General features: G+C 46.9%; 1 protein-coding gene across 5 annotated transcripts in view; it reads right to left on the bottom strand.

Annotated features, from left to right (window-relative positions):
• MGAT5 (alpha-1,6-mannosylglycoprotein 6-beta-N-acetylglucosaminyltransferase) overlaps positions 1-12,790 on the bottom strand; it is a 330,917-nt gene that overhangs the window by 46,159 nt on the left and 271,968 nt on the right. For all 5 annotated transcript variants that reach the window (XM_070240751.1, XM_014732437.3, XM_070240750.1 and 2 more), the window contains one exon: positions 1,647-1,796. In XM_070240751.1, the coding sequence (XP_070096852.1) occupies positions 1,647-1,796 (150 nt within the window). The remainder of the gene's footprint in view (positions 1-1,646; positions 1,797-12,790) is intronic.

The following is a 12,790-nucleotide window of genomic DNA, read 5'->3' as shown; positions in this document are numbered from 1 at the left end:
CTGGGCCTTCCGGGCCTCTTCTCTTCCTCCCCTGGACAGCAGGGACCTCAGCTTTGGCCTATTTTCCATTCTCTGATAGGGTAAATGGATGGTAGGTAAGCAAGGGTTCTTTTAAAATTTTCAAGGCTGAGTAACACATTCACGAGGCTGGGTTAATAGAAGCGTGTGAGACAGTAACGACACGCTGCTGAAAACCAGCGCTGTTGAATGTAATTTTAAAGGAGCTTGAGCTTTCTCCTCAGTGTGATGTGGGGAAAAGTAAAACGAGGCAAATGGCAAAAATAGCATTGCCACTAAAGGGCCCAGACATCCTAATGATTCTAAAATGTCATCTGAAGACAGGAGGTGAGTAGGAAGTGAACGGTGCACACTGTGGAACAGACTGCGCTCCTGGACTGTCACAAACAGTCATCAGACCACAGCTGACCAGGCAAAGAAATAATATCTTATTTACAACAAAGCAGATCTTTGGCCAAGGAGATCAATAAGTTACCAAACTAGTTTGTTCATGGCATCACACAAATGACTTGGAGGTAGAAGTGATTAGGTGTACTGGCATACGGAGAAACCGAGGCAGAAAGGAGATGCATACTCTTTTGGCTGGTGAGTATCCACTAAATGTGATGTTTAGGTGTTTACTCACGAGGATGTTACGTTGAGTGCGTAGCAGAGCTTTAATTTCCAGTAAAAAAAAAAAAAAAAAAAACCATGACCTAGGACCACCTGCCAAGACAACCTCGGTGACTGTGGGCAAGCCAAACTCTCTAGTCTATTTCCTCATGTTTAAAATAAAGTTAACATTAAGACCTTCCCTGCTACCTCTTACGGCTATTGTGATAACTGAACAGGACAGCATACGTAAACACATTTTCCAAAATCGAAGTATCACACAATGATCAGAAATCGCTATTATGCCACAGAAATTCACCTACCCAGCTTCTCTCTCCTGCTTTGAAAATGAAAACATAGTCAGCCCCTTATCTAATTTTATCTTCCACTGTTTCCCAACACTTAGACAAGAGGGGTTGGTTTCTGGCTCTCTCCTGAATGTGTCATCTCCACGTCCACAGCCTGACTCTCACTCCTGTCTGTCCCACATGTCAGGTGCAGCCACACTCCATCCATCTTTCATCTCTTACATCTTTCATCACGCCTTCGCTGCTCCTTAAGCCCAAAGGAACCTTCCCCTTATCTGAACCTTGTCAGTGTCCAGTACAAACATTCTGAATGAGGAGGTGCAAAGAAAAGCTGGTTGGGGGACCAATTCCTTGAATAGCGGTGACTGGGAAGGTGGGGGAGTTAAGCACCCCAGACTTGCTGTGAAAGTTGCTGCTCTATCAGGTCTGATGCTCGAGACGGGGTCTTCCCTGTCCTGTTTGCCACCAGATCCCCAGCCCCTCGCTTGATGCCTGACACAGAGTAGGTCCTTAGTAAATAAGTTTTAAACTGTAGCAACCTTCTGCCACACTTCACTAACTTTTAAGCTACAGCTGGTCCAGAAAAACCACTGCCTAGAAATGACCTGAAGAGCTATTGCAGCATTGAAAAGAAAGCATGAGAGGTTCTGATCCCATTTTCAATGCCAATGGAAACAGATCTGTAAACAACATCACTGGTGAATTTTTACAAAACTACTAAAAACTGACCTTGGTTTCTCGGAGAAGAAACTGCAGGTCCCGTCCGCTGAGGATACCATGGTTTTTCACGTAACTGGGAATATTCTTGGTGCTGGAGCCGTAAACAGTCGCGTGCACCTCCATGTACGTGTGAATAATGTCCAAGTACATCTTCTTATTCTGAAGAGGGGACACAAGGAGAAGGCATTTCTCTTTTCATTCTCGTAACAATCTGTCTCATAACTGGAGGCCAGAGTTCTCAATATGCAGAATTTGGTAATTCAACTCCTAAAATTTCTTTCAAGAGTAATCTGACAGGATTTTGACGACAAAAACAATCATATTGCTGATGTCCACTTTTGCAAGAAGAAACATATAGCAACGTATTACTATATAATACTAATATATCACTCTGTAGTATATTATATATAATACCATATTACTATAGAACATCAATGATAGATCAAAGCTAATTGTTTTGAACTATCATTCTTGTTCTGTAAATTACCAGAGACTCAACACTTTTGCTTTTGGCTTGTCTTCTTTATGGGGGAGGAAGTTTGGGGCAGGAAAACCCAGAGAAGGCAGTCAGTTGGACTGGAACATTTATCCGGAGATGCTAAGCTGTCCCAGAGGAATACAAACATCCCCAGCCCCAGCCAATATTTCTAGTGATGATTAACTCATGTTGTCAGAACTGGATCCTACCGAATTCGAATCAGGGGGAGATGAGAGTTTCCCACAATATACATTGACACGGCAGCTGGAGAGAGAATGAGAATATCCAGGTAGACAAAAGTGGAAACAAGATTAAATGTAAAGTTTGATGAGCTCTGAAACATTCAAGAGCAGTTTTTACTTTTCTTAGAAGCAAAATAAAACCTCTTTTCTATATTTGCACGCACTGAATTTCGAGGCACATTTTCTAAATCAAAACCACCTGTGAAGCGGAAGCAAGCTCACTTTCCCATCCTCTCCACATTTCCGTGTGACTAAGTTGAACAAGCTGGATTTTGTAGGTTGCTTCTCTTTTTTTTTTTTCTTTGGAAATTTGAAAGATTCAAGTTCTGTAACGTTTTCCAGTTGTATGAAAGTGGGACAAGGTTTTCCCATTCTAAGCCTGTTTTCACACACTCCAGGAAAATGTAATTATAGCCAGTTTTGTGACTTCAGACCGCAAAGGACACGGGGATGTGGCATCAGCAGCCACAGTGTGCAGAGAAGGGGAAGCGGGCCCCGATGAGAGGAGGAGGGGCAACACCTCTTCTCGGCCTTGCCTGGAGGGACACCCTTACTCTGACTTGGGGGGCAGCTCCTCACAGTACCAGGAGCCGGGTTCAGGGTCTGCCGTCTGCCATTCACTGCCTGGTGGAGAACATTACAAAGGATTCTCAACTTTGGGGGAAATATGTTTCAAATCCTGTATCAAAAGTCCTCATGACTGGAAAACCAGTATAGTCTACACTCTCCAGGCACCAGGATGATTTTGTTCGGAGTCAACCAAGTCCATCCCTGCCCCCAATGTAGGAATAAAATGAAGACCTGGGATGAAAGTTTAATTTCATGCCATGTTTTGTGTGGCTGGAAGATGCTCAGTTTATTACTTCAGAGATGCAGACCCTTGAATCAGTGCAGAGGTGACTAAGAACCGTTTATAAACCACGACTTCCCATTCACAGCTGGAGCCGAATTTAAGATCGCTTCCCTGGTGTAAGTTAACTTGAGGGGTTCTATGATAGAGTTCTTGTGCTAGACATACCCGATTAACTCCTGTCCCCGTGAACCCCATTCTCAGCGACTCCATCCCCATCCATAGCCCCTGGTAGGTAGGGCAGGGGGTTCTGCAACCCTGTCCCTGTCCCTGCTGACCAGCCCAAGGTGTGTCTGACCTGAGGGGGACCCATTCCTAGGCTGGCCAGCAGCCTGGGACAGTGTGGCCAGGCTGAGAAAGAAGAGTTGAGTCAATCAGACCCTGTCTCAGGAGCTCAGAATCCTGTACACAGAGAGATCACTGCCAGATGGCCATGGGCTTTAGAGCAAAAAGGTCATTCAGTGTTGGAGTCCGGGTAATTACGGGCCAGATACAAGCTGTGAGGAAGCCAGCTGACAGTTTTGGGGGTTGGGGGTGGAAATAGAACCAGTAAGAGCTGAAAGAAAGGACAGAAGATGACAGAGACAGACAGGTGGTCATAAGAGGAACCCAGAGTGACTAAGACCTAGACATCACCCCTGCAAGCATGATGGTGGGGTGGAGAGGAAAGAGGAAGAAGAGGAGGAGGAAGAAGACAGAGAAAAGAAAGGAGAGAGACAGGAGAGAAAACCAGGGCCCAGAGCTGCTTCTGGGTCCTGCCCCACCCACGGCTGTCGTGTATCCTAAATTCCCGTCTTTCTGGATTCCTACAATATAGCAGCTACCCACCTCTCCCCGCCACACGCACACTTTTACTTGAGCTACTCTGGGTGGATTGTCATCATCCATGAGGACGCCTGTCAGGACATCCTGTGGCCTTTTCCTCAGGGACTGGGGTGGAGGATGAGGCAGGCATCTTTCCTTTAAGAAAAAGGAGGCATTTCCTTGTGAAAAGCCAGCTGCTAACTAGCGAAGATGCACCAAGGTCTGCAGTGAGCTACAAAGGGGAACATCAACGGCCCATCTGGTTCCTGTCCTGGAGAATACTCAGTGTAGACCGTCTCAAGATTAGGAGTCCCAGACCGAAAGCCTGGGAAGGGAACAATTACTAGGATACACAGGTACTGTCGTCAGTCCCAGAAAAGGTTGGGGCTCCTCAAAGTATAACAAGCGGGCAAGTTCAGGCAAATGTAAAGAAGTATGTGCAAAGACTAGTAAAGTCTATGAACTCATTAACGTTAAAGCATGGTAAAGTCTGAAAGTAGAAATTACCTTCAGAGAGGACTTAAGTAATTTCATAAATGGGAAAATCACAACAGGTTATTAGAGGAAAAAAATTGTTTCAAACATAACTCTAACCTCTGAAGTTGACATCGCAATTAGGAGATTCCAGCCCAGGTCTCTTGTTGTCACTTGTCAGAGTTCTGTAGAAACCTGGCAAGGGTGAACCATGCTACGGATTCCAGGTAAAGGTGCCAAAGGAGCCACTCACACGGAGCTGCCCCACTTCCCAAAGGTAAGGCTCACTGGATGCTAAGGGAACGCAATCTCCAACCCGAATTTTGGGTCAAAAATCTGACTGCCTCCTGAACCTCTCCACCTGGGTGTGCTGCAGGTACTTCAACACATCAGGTCAAAAAGGGAATCCATCATCTCACTTTCCCAGAACAGCATCACCCTGTGTCCTCCTGTTCTCAGCGACTAGCATTAGTCTCCCAGCCAGGTACCTGCACCAGAATCACACTTGTCATTTCACACATCAAATTAGTCAGAAGCCCTGTTGACTCTCCCTCCATAATATCAAATTTGTCTCCTCCTCTCCAGGCTTTGATCTTCGCTCACCTGGACTATGCCAGAGTTAACACAACCAGCATCCTGACACATCTCCCTGTGGCCCAAAAGGTGATGCAACTTGTCTGTGGTTTCTACAAGTAAGCAGCAGCGTTGAGACTGATTGCAAAACACTTTGTATGGCTCAATGCCTTTTTGTATTTTTGCTGGGAAAGATTTACCCTGAGCTAACACCCGTTGCCAATCTTCCTTTTTTTTCCTCCCCAAAACCCCAGGACATAGTTGTATATTCTAGTTGTAAGTCCTTCTAACTCCTCTATGTGAGCTGCTGCCACAGCATGGCTACCGACAGATGAGTGGTGCGCTTCTACAACTGGGAACCGAACCCGGGCTGCCAAAGCGGTGAGCGTGCCAAACTTTAACCACTAGGCTATCAGGGCTGGCTCTCAATGCCATTTTTTTTTAAGCATGAAAAGCAATATTATTCAATATTATGCATATGGACAATATTTTTACATATGGACATCTGTAGTTAAGTACAAAGATACACACAGGGATGACAGACATCAACTTCTGGATATTGATTACCACGGGGGGGAAGGAGTGTTTGGGGAGGTGGATGGAGCGCTAATGAAATTCATCATATATCATTTCTCTGTTAAAGAAAAGTATTGCAAAATATTAACATATATCTCCAGGTGGTGGGTATATTTGCCACATTTCACAATTAAATTGAAAATTTTAAATATATGCAATCAAGAAAAAACAGAAATCAGTCTGTACAACACCAAGGCTTGCACCACTGCCACCATGCTGGAGGGTTCTGTTCTTGCCATAGAGAGGTTCAAAGGACCCCCTTCTGTCTTCAATGTGTGTTGCTATCATTTGTGCTTAAGGAATAGGGTGCTGAGGTTTTTTATATTAAGCTTGTCCTGCCTGCCTTTCCCCAACCCATGGGAGGGCCCAAAGTGGGGCGGGGAGAGAGGGAGTGTGTGTGTGCAGGGGTGAGGGCATTTGCTAGCGTACCCCTCCCTCCCATCTTTGACACCCAGGCCCAGGGTGAAGGTGGCACCATGGAACTGGGTCTCCTATTGATCCAAGAACTGGATCAAGATCACTCCCTAGAAAGCTTTCACCTCTCTGACGTAAGAGACCAAGGTCAAAGAAAACTATCTACTCCCAAAACCCTATCACCTACAAATTTGTTGAGACACAGTCCAAATGGGCCTGGCACTGAGTATCACACCACAGCGTGCCACCACCCCTGTCTCAGAGCCATGAGAAATGTGTCCAAAAGCAACTAGCTGCCCCACAATGCTTTCACTCTCTAGTTCAATTTAAATTCCCATTGAAAACAACCAATCAAACTGATTAAAATTTAAATCTACCTAAGCTCATCTGGAGGTGGGGGGAAGGGAAGATTCAAATGCAAAGAGGAGAGGAGAGCAGAGCGGGCTGGAGTAGAGGAGCAGCGTTTTCAGGGCGTCTGCAGCTGCTTATGGTTGTAGCTGGAGGCAGGGACATTTGCAGAACTGGGCGTCAGATATTCAGAGCTTGAACAGAGAGCTTTAGGAAAACAATTCATCTAAAGCAACACTAGTGTGAGTTGGCGGCAGGGAGAGCTGGAATACAGAACGGGAGATGAGATCTTTCTTTTCTTGCTGGTGAATTAGGGGTGTAGGAATGTACTTTGGTAAATGGCAGTATTCTGAGCTTCTGGTTGCAGTGGATGTTATGTTCTTCTCTCCGGAGCCACACCTTGGCTCCCCACTGCAGACACACACATCCCTTCTCCCAGACTCCATTTCCCCTCATCCACATGGCATCTTGCGACCCGCCATTTTCTAAAAAAAACAGTTCTGCAGCCCTGCCCAGAGTTGGTTGGTCCATGGAGAGCACCTGGCGAGTGCTGAGCCAGGGGGCTTCCTCCCAAGGAAGAGCCGAATGGGTGTGGAGGGGTCAATCCGTCTCCAGAGTCAAAGCAGAGAACTGCCAAACCAGGCTGCTGAAGCAAGCATGCGCCCAGCCCGCAAGGAGGGCCGGCTCCAGACAGAGAAAAAGTAAATCTTCACAGAGGACCAAATGCGAGAGAGTGCAGGGTCTGCAGTCATGTGTATCCCCGCCCTTCCCAGGGATCCCAGAGCCGGCCAATCCCCACTGTGGCCTACGCTACTGAAGCTGGGCTTCCTTCCATCATTTCAGCAGTAAGAGTCCTGACGAGTAGGCTTGTGATTATTTTGATCACGGATTTTTAATCATTTTTAAGTACTAGCTTCCACTTCCTCCCCTACATATACAGAAAAAACTAGCCGCAGAAGCTCTTCACTAATTACTACTGTGAGGTAACCCTTTGAAAGATTGAGCCTGGACTTGTCTACTAATGAAGATCTTGTGAATCTTTCTCTACCACCAGCCTCCTCCATTCACTCTGGTCCATCCCTTCCTGCTTGAACTACTGTCAAAATCTCCAAGCCAAGTTCCTGTCTGAATCGTGACATAACCTTACAAGTCACCTCAGATTCCCCTGATCGCCGGCTCTACTTTCTCCTTCTCAGTCGGTGCTCACACAGACTAGGCTGCCCTCCACTGTTAGACTGGGAAGAAGCTACACCATGGGATGGAGGGCATGGGGCCCCCGCTCCTGAACAGCATCGCAGAAGTACAGGCGCGTTAGTTCACTGTGAGGTAAACCAGGGCCAAAGAGAAACAGGAAACGGGAGGGAGCAAGGGAAATACTGTCAGCCCTTTCTATCTGCTGTTTCTCCATCCGCGGACTCAACCAACCACAAATAGCATATTAGGTTTGTGATCTGAAGTTGGTTGAATCCACGGATGTGGATGCGAAGGGCCGACTAAGGGATTTGAGCATCCTCAGATTTTGCTATCTGTGGGGATCCTGGAACTAACCCTCTGTAGACACTGAGGGAAAACTGTAAAACCACCCTCTTTTCTCTTTTCTACAGACTATTCCAAGGTGGAATTCCTCCTTGCAAACCTTCCAGGGAGTCCAGAGTGCCCAGCGCTCATGCTGCTGTGTCTGTGTGGCTCCGGGTAAGCAGGGCACAGCATGGTCACACACTCCATCACATTGCCTTGGCCTCACATCCCTCTTCCTTCATCCTTACTGCCCTGGGCTTGCATGCCCTTCCCCAATAAGTGGTAATACTTGAATCTTTGCCTCAGGCCCTGCTTTCCAGAGGCCTGAGGCTAAGATACTGTTTCTAAGCTCTCACCCCTTCAATCTGTCCTCTTCAGTGCCACTAGTTTCTAAAAATGAAGATTTAGTTTCCCTATATAAAGTCTTCAAAGGCTCCTCCCCTATGCACACAAGGCTCTTCACAATCTGGGCTCGTACAAGCTCTCCAGCTTTAGCACGTACTATTTCTCTGCTCTACTTACACTGAACTTATTCCTCACTCCCAAACCTCTCCTGCTCCGTCATACATCTGGCCTGTCATTGCCCTCCCCCAAACGCCCTTCCTTCCTCTCTCCTTTTCTCTCCTGTATGGACTCCTTCCCTTCATCCTTTACACATCAGTGTTCCTGAGCTCTCTCAGCTGCCGTTACTGCTACCTCCTCTGTGCCCCTTAGGATTGTTAAATTAATTAAAGAAGGAAGCCATTGGACTCAGGTGGCTCTTATGCTGTGATGACCTATGTAAGCAAATCAAAATCCAAGCCTGTCAATGCCTCAAGGTCACGAAATCAAAACGTTAAGGCCAACCAATCACAAACAGCGAACTAGGCTTTAAGCTGCAGTCAATCAGATAACTTCCTTTCTCTGCTTCTGCACTTTCTCCACATTAAGTCTCTCCGCTGGCTCCTGTCAGAGGAGCACTCCTAACTACTTCTGGTTTGGGGCTGCCTGATTCGCAGTGATTTTTGCTCAAATAAACTCTTAAAATTTTTAACATGCCTCAGTTTGTCTTTTAACAGCGTCTTCCTGCTTGGCCTTTGGGGGTTGCACTGTCACTGTGTGTGTCCACCCTGTGGGACTGTGAACTTCCCAGGGGCAGGGCACGGTGGGTTCAGTGTCTGTGGAGGCCTGGCATGGAGCAGATCACGCACAGCCTAGTTCCTTCAGACTCCCACCGTGGGCCTGCGCAGCTTCCCACCCTGTCTCAGGAGCCGAATTTTTCTACAACAAAACCTTCTCCCAGCAAATGAGCTTAAGGTTCGTGACTTTACCCAAGGGTGTATTTTAATGAAAATAAAATAAAAGGACAGCTGCAAACCTTAAAAGATGTATTTCGCAGTTGATCCATCGTCTTTTCAACACAGCTACCAAGAGTAAGGTTCTCTCTCAGGAGTTGTGAGGTGAAAGGAGGGGAGGGAGGGAGAGAGGGAAACAAAAGGACACTACCTCCTCTGTCTGCTCCTGAAGTCTAAAATTCAATGAGGATGAACAATTCTTTTATTCCAAGATTAGAAGTTCTAAAATGCAAATCTCTGTGAATTTCAGCAGTGATGCAGAAACAATTTACATTACAGAATAATCTAGACTTTGCAGTCCTTGGATCATTTATTTCAAGTAACCTCTCAAGGTTAAGGTGTGTGTGAGGGGTCCTCGCTGTGTCCCACTCACGCCTCTTAGAGCTCTAGAAGACTCTGGCCAGTTAAGATTCTCAGAAGCCTGTCCACTTCTGACCCTTCCTGCCAAAATCGTTACCCCTTTAGGAGAAAGGATGGTGCTTAGTAATTATAGTGGCAATAATCAGGGGAATCTTGTCTCTAGGCTGGCGTATGGTCCACCTATGGGCCCAGGGGCAAAAAAAGAAGGGAATCTGCTTCCTTTTGCTGCACTGGGCTCCACACTTATTCTTGACTGGACCTCATCTGATATAAATTACTCTCCTAGGGCAATGGGTTAACAGTTGTACGTAAGGCTGCACTCAAATGTGATATGAGTGGTTTTAGAAGCTACCTACCTTTCAGTTTGGGGAGGAGGACAAAGAATGGATGGGGAGCAAGTGAAAGGGAGTAATATTCACAAGTATGTTATTCTTCTTTATTGTGTGGTTAAGTGAAAATTTTGGTCTCTGGCCTAAAGAAAGAAACCAGGAGATTTCCAAGGCTAAATGGGTAATGTGGAAAGAGCAATCAGCCCTGTTTTTTGCAACTTGAAGGATCTATAAATGGGGATATCTCTTCCCGAGTATATCAGACATCTACTGTACGTGCAGTGCTGAGGTGGAATTGGGAATAATAAAATGCACGTAAAAGCCGTTTACATATGTAGCCTTATTTCAAAATACATGGTGCTAATAATGCCCCCAACTATAAAATGTCCCGAGATGGCAGAGCCTCCAGTTCACTGTACAGCTTGAACGAATGCCCATGCCCCTCCAGATCTCTCCGTCTGAGCCGGCTGGTCAGTCAGTATGCTTCCCCATTTCCCAGCACTTGCAGGTTTCAGGATTTCTCTGCCTCAGCACTGGAGCTTTCTGCTATTTAACGAAAGCCTCTTAAAGGATCCTGGGGATCTGCCAGCCAGTTTGTGAAAACAAGCAGCCCTTTGACATGACCTCCTTTCTGCTTTGAGAGGGCAGGAGGTCTTCAAATTGTAAAGCCGGTTTCTCTCCCCCGCAATGTAAATGCCTCACTTAACGGATAACGATGCCCCTTACTCTACTGTGACCGCTGCAGACCTAAAGCAACAAAGCCCACCAGCTATGCTGCTGTGCTTGGAAAACAGGCTAAAAGGTTGAAAATAGACCACTGTGGCCTAAATATGTCAACAGACTCTTCCAGGAGCTTTGTTATCAGCTCTATCTGAGCAGTGATCACAGAAAACAGAGCACTCCGTGACAAAGAGAAGGCTGTCACAATGCAAGGTTAGAAAACTAAGAGGCTGCCTTGGCAGAACTCAAGTTGCATTTTCTTCTAGAACCTCCACAAGGTCCTGGAATTGTGGATTGAATGGACTTGACCTCAGAGTCTCATCCATTCCTGAAAAAGTGGAAGAGAGGATATTCTGAAGGGCTCTGGCCAGCACGTGACAATCAGCTGCTGTCTAAGGGCAAAGGAGAACTGGCCACTCGGCAGGACCACCCTGTGCATCTCCAGGGAAGGATTTCAGAGCACTGGGGCTGGCGCCGCCTCAGCAGAGCAGCACGGTCACATGGCTGGATGGTATAACGGGGGTGAACATGGGGCTTCTCCTGCCAAGTACACTGAGGCCCCAAAGGCCAGCAGTCAAACAACAGGTACCAGGTGACCCCAAAGCGAATGGCCAGCTCACCTCCCCACACCCTGAGAGAGGAGGAGAGAGGCCTTCTTTGGGGAGCTGTTGGCTGGTTTCCTTTCCTTACCTAAACAGGTTAGAAGGGCCTCAGCGGACCGTTTGCAGAGCTTCACCTGCATCCCTGGGAATCTCTGGGACACGTGCATCAGTGCCACACCCAAACCTCAAAATGCTAATGGTCAGAGACGGGGGCTGGGAGGGTGTCCTGAAGGAGGAGCTGTGAGCGGGGCCTGCTTCAGGATGGGTCAGAGCTCCCAGTTTCTCAAAGGAATGGACGATGTGTTTGCCTTGGTGCAGGTGTGGACCACAGAAAGAAGGGTGCCCAATTGGGTCCTACTGGGAAGGGCTCCATCCAAGGGGGATGGAAGGAGTGTGGGCTGTGGGAAACTCGTGCTGAGAAGGAGCCACACGACCAGCCAGAGGCAGTGTTGCCTGTATGAAGGTAACACATTAGGGCAGGTGAGTCATCCATGGGAGGAGGAGGGACCCAAAGACCCACAATAGTCCAGCCAGAGAAAAGCTCCAGCGTCAGACACCTGCTGAGACCAGAGAGCACTGATACTAGACGGTGCCAGTCCTGTTCATGCAAGACCTTACCCGCCCTCCCCCCGTCTCGGCTCTCTCCCCACTGTATCCATGGAGGCACTGTCAGCAGCCTGGTTTGCGAGACAGAGAGATGGTGGGAGGGTGAGAAGGTAACCTGCAGGCTGGGGAAGCAGAGAAGACCACACGTCCCCACCTCCACCTCAGGCTTCCTAGGCGAAGCAGCACTTAGAAGTGGGAGGGAAGCAGCTTGACTTGAAATGGTGTTCCGTTTCCACCATTAAAACTAAAGTGGATACTTCAGATCTCGCACTTGGATTGTTCATGGGACTAAAAGTAACAGATGGGTTTTTTATTATCTGCAAGTTACAGGACCTGTCCAAAATTATATCCAAGGGGCAGAAAAGACAAACTCTATAGTTTAAGGGAGAAAGAAGCTGTTCCTTGCTTGAATTCAATGGAGTCCCACTCTCTCCACCTAATGGTTACATACATATACAAGGTGATTTTAGGTAGAACACGGATGAAAATGTTTAATAGTTGTAAATCAATTTATATGTGGTTTAGAAGAACATAAGTAACATATCCACGTGATTTCATGGATATTAATTGCTTACAACAAAGCTAAAGTAGTTCTTTAAAAAGTGATTCCATTAAAAATATTACATAATTAATAGACCAGGTGGGGTATGGATAAAACAAAAGTCACGATTTGGTGTGGATGACAAGTTTGGAAATTAATGCCTAGAAGTGTGTGGTGGAGATCCTCATTTTACAGATGATGACACTGAGAGTAAGGAAGGACCACATTCTGTCATCCCACCCAGCACAGTGGCAGCAAGCCCAGGGCCAGGGGACTCAAGGTCACTCCCTTCACTCCATTTATCAGGCGGGAGGAACAGAGAAAGGCAAGCCAGAGAGTCCAAGGAAAAGAAGGTGAGACACTATTTTCACTTAATGTTGTCTC

Source organism: Equus caballus, chromosome 18, assembly GCF_041296265.1.
Source record: "Equus caballus isolate H_3958 breed thoroughbred chromosome 18, TB-T2T, whole genome shotgun sequence".
In the NCBI taxonomy this organism is placed as follows: Eukaryota; Metazoa; Chordata; class Mammalia; order Perissodactyla; family Equidae; genus Equus; species Equus caballus.
The sequence above is the reverse complement of the archived record's forward strand: the minus strand, read 5'-3'. Positions and strand labels throughout refer to the sequence as shown.